Raw genomic sequence first — 1,453 nt, forward strand, 5'->3', positions numbered from 1 at the left:
AGATTTACTGACTTGATTTATTTTGTCTACAGATGACATACAACATGGGTGATTATATAATTAGACAAGGAGCACATGGTGATACTTTTTTTATCATCAGCAAAGGAACGGTAAGAGTTGATTATAACCTCATTAGAATGAAAAGTTATTTCTAATTCCAGTAAAGAGAAGTTAATATATAAATGTAATAACTAAAATACTGTGAAAATAAGTAATTGTAATCTCATCAGAGTTGAGGTAAGAACTGATAAGAAGCTAAATTAGTTTCAGGTTTTATATATGTGTGGATTTATGGGGCTGAATTCTTTACAGTAGGTGTCTGTGACTTGTTGAAACAAATTTTAACAATAAAGAAACAGCTCATAGTCCACTTGTTATAAAATAATATATTGTTACGACAGCGGAGGTCACGTGACAATAGTAACACGCCACGCGCTTCTAGAACGTTCATGAAGCGTCGGGAGACAACTAGATATGGGGTAGTCATGCATATATAAGACGGTCACAACGTGACGGCAACAATGTGTAATTGAACTGCTGACAGAGAGAGAATATTGTTGAGTCGAGCACGTGAGACGTTCGTTGTGAATTATAGCGTTTGTTATAGCGCGACTGTTGAAATTAAGTGTATCGAAAAGTTGTATTCAGAAAGAATAAACCAGTTTTATTTAAGAAAGGACTTGTGTCGCTAAAGTTTCGTTGGAACGAAGTTACTGAAAATTAAATAACCAAGGAGATGTAACAAATTGGTGTCAGAGAGTGGGATGGAAAAAAAATGGAAACGAGAAGCGACAAATCAAACTACAGCTTAGCAGATTTGATGGCAGCAATACAAGAACAGCAAAAGAAACAAGAAGAACGAGAAAATAAACAAGAAGCGAGATTACAGCAGTTGTTGGAGGAAAAAGAAAAGAAACAAGAAGAGAGATTACAGCATTTGCAAGAAAACCTGCAACAGTGGCAGCTCGAACACCAAAATAAACAAGAAGAGAGATTATAGCAGTTGTTGGAGGAAAAAGAAAGGAAACAAGAAGAGAGATTACAACAGTTGTTGGAGGAAAAAGAAAAGAAACAAGAAGAGAGACAACAGCAGTGGCAAGAAAACCTGCAACAGTGGCAGCTCGAACAACAAAATAAACAAAAGAGATTACAGCAGTGGTTGGAGGAGAAAGAAAATAAACAAGAAAAGACAGTACAGCAGTGGTTGGAGGAAAAAGAAAAGAAACAAGAAGAGAGACAACAGCAGTGGCAAGAAAACCTGCAACAGTGGCAGCTCGAACAACAAAATAAACAAAAGAGATTACAGCAGTGGTTGGAGGAAAAAGAAAAGAAACAAGAAGAGAGACAACAGCAGTGGCAAGAAAACCTGCAACAGTGGCAGCTTGGAACAACAAAATAAACAAAAGAGATTACAGCAGTGGTTGGAGGAAAAAGAAAAGAAACAAGAAGAGAG

At 36.6% G+C, this 1,453-nt stretch overlaps 1 protein-coding gene across 1 annotated transcript in view; it reads left to right on the plus strand.

The window, feature by feature from the left end:
* The window catches only part of LOC106466057 (cGMP-dependent protein kinase 1-like), a 42,866-nt gene extending 42,711 nt beyond the window's left edge, over positions 1-155 (plus strand). Inside the window, exon 6 of the mRNA XM_013926299.2 lies at positions 33-155. Coding sequence (XP_013781753.2) covers positions 33-155 — 123 coding nt within the window. The remainder of the gene's footprint in view (positions 1-32) is intronic.
* Positions 156-1,453: the final 1,298 nt, after the last annotated feature.

This window comes from Limulus polyphemus, unplaced genomic scaffold, assembly GCF_000517525.1.
Source record: "Limulus polyphemus unplaced genomic scaffold, Limulus_polyphemus-2.1.2 Scaffold2137, whole genome shotgun sequence".
In the NCBI taxonomy this organism is placed as follows: Eukaryota; Metazoa; Arthropoda; class Merostomata; order Xiphosura; family Limulidae; genus Limulus; species Limulus polyphemus.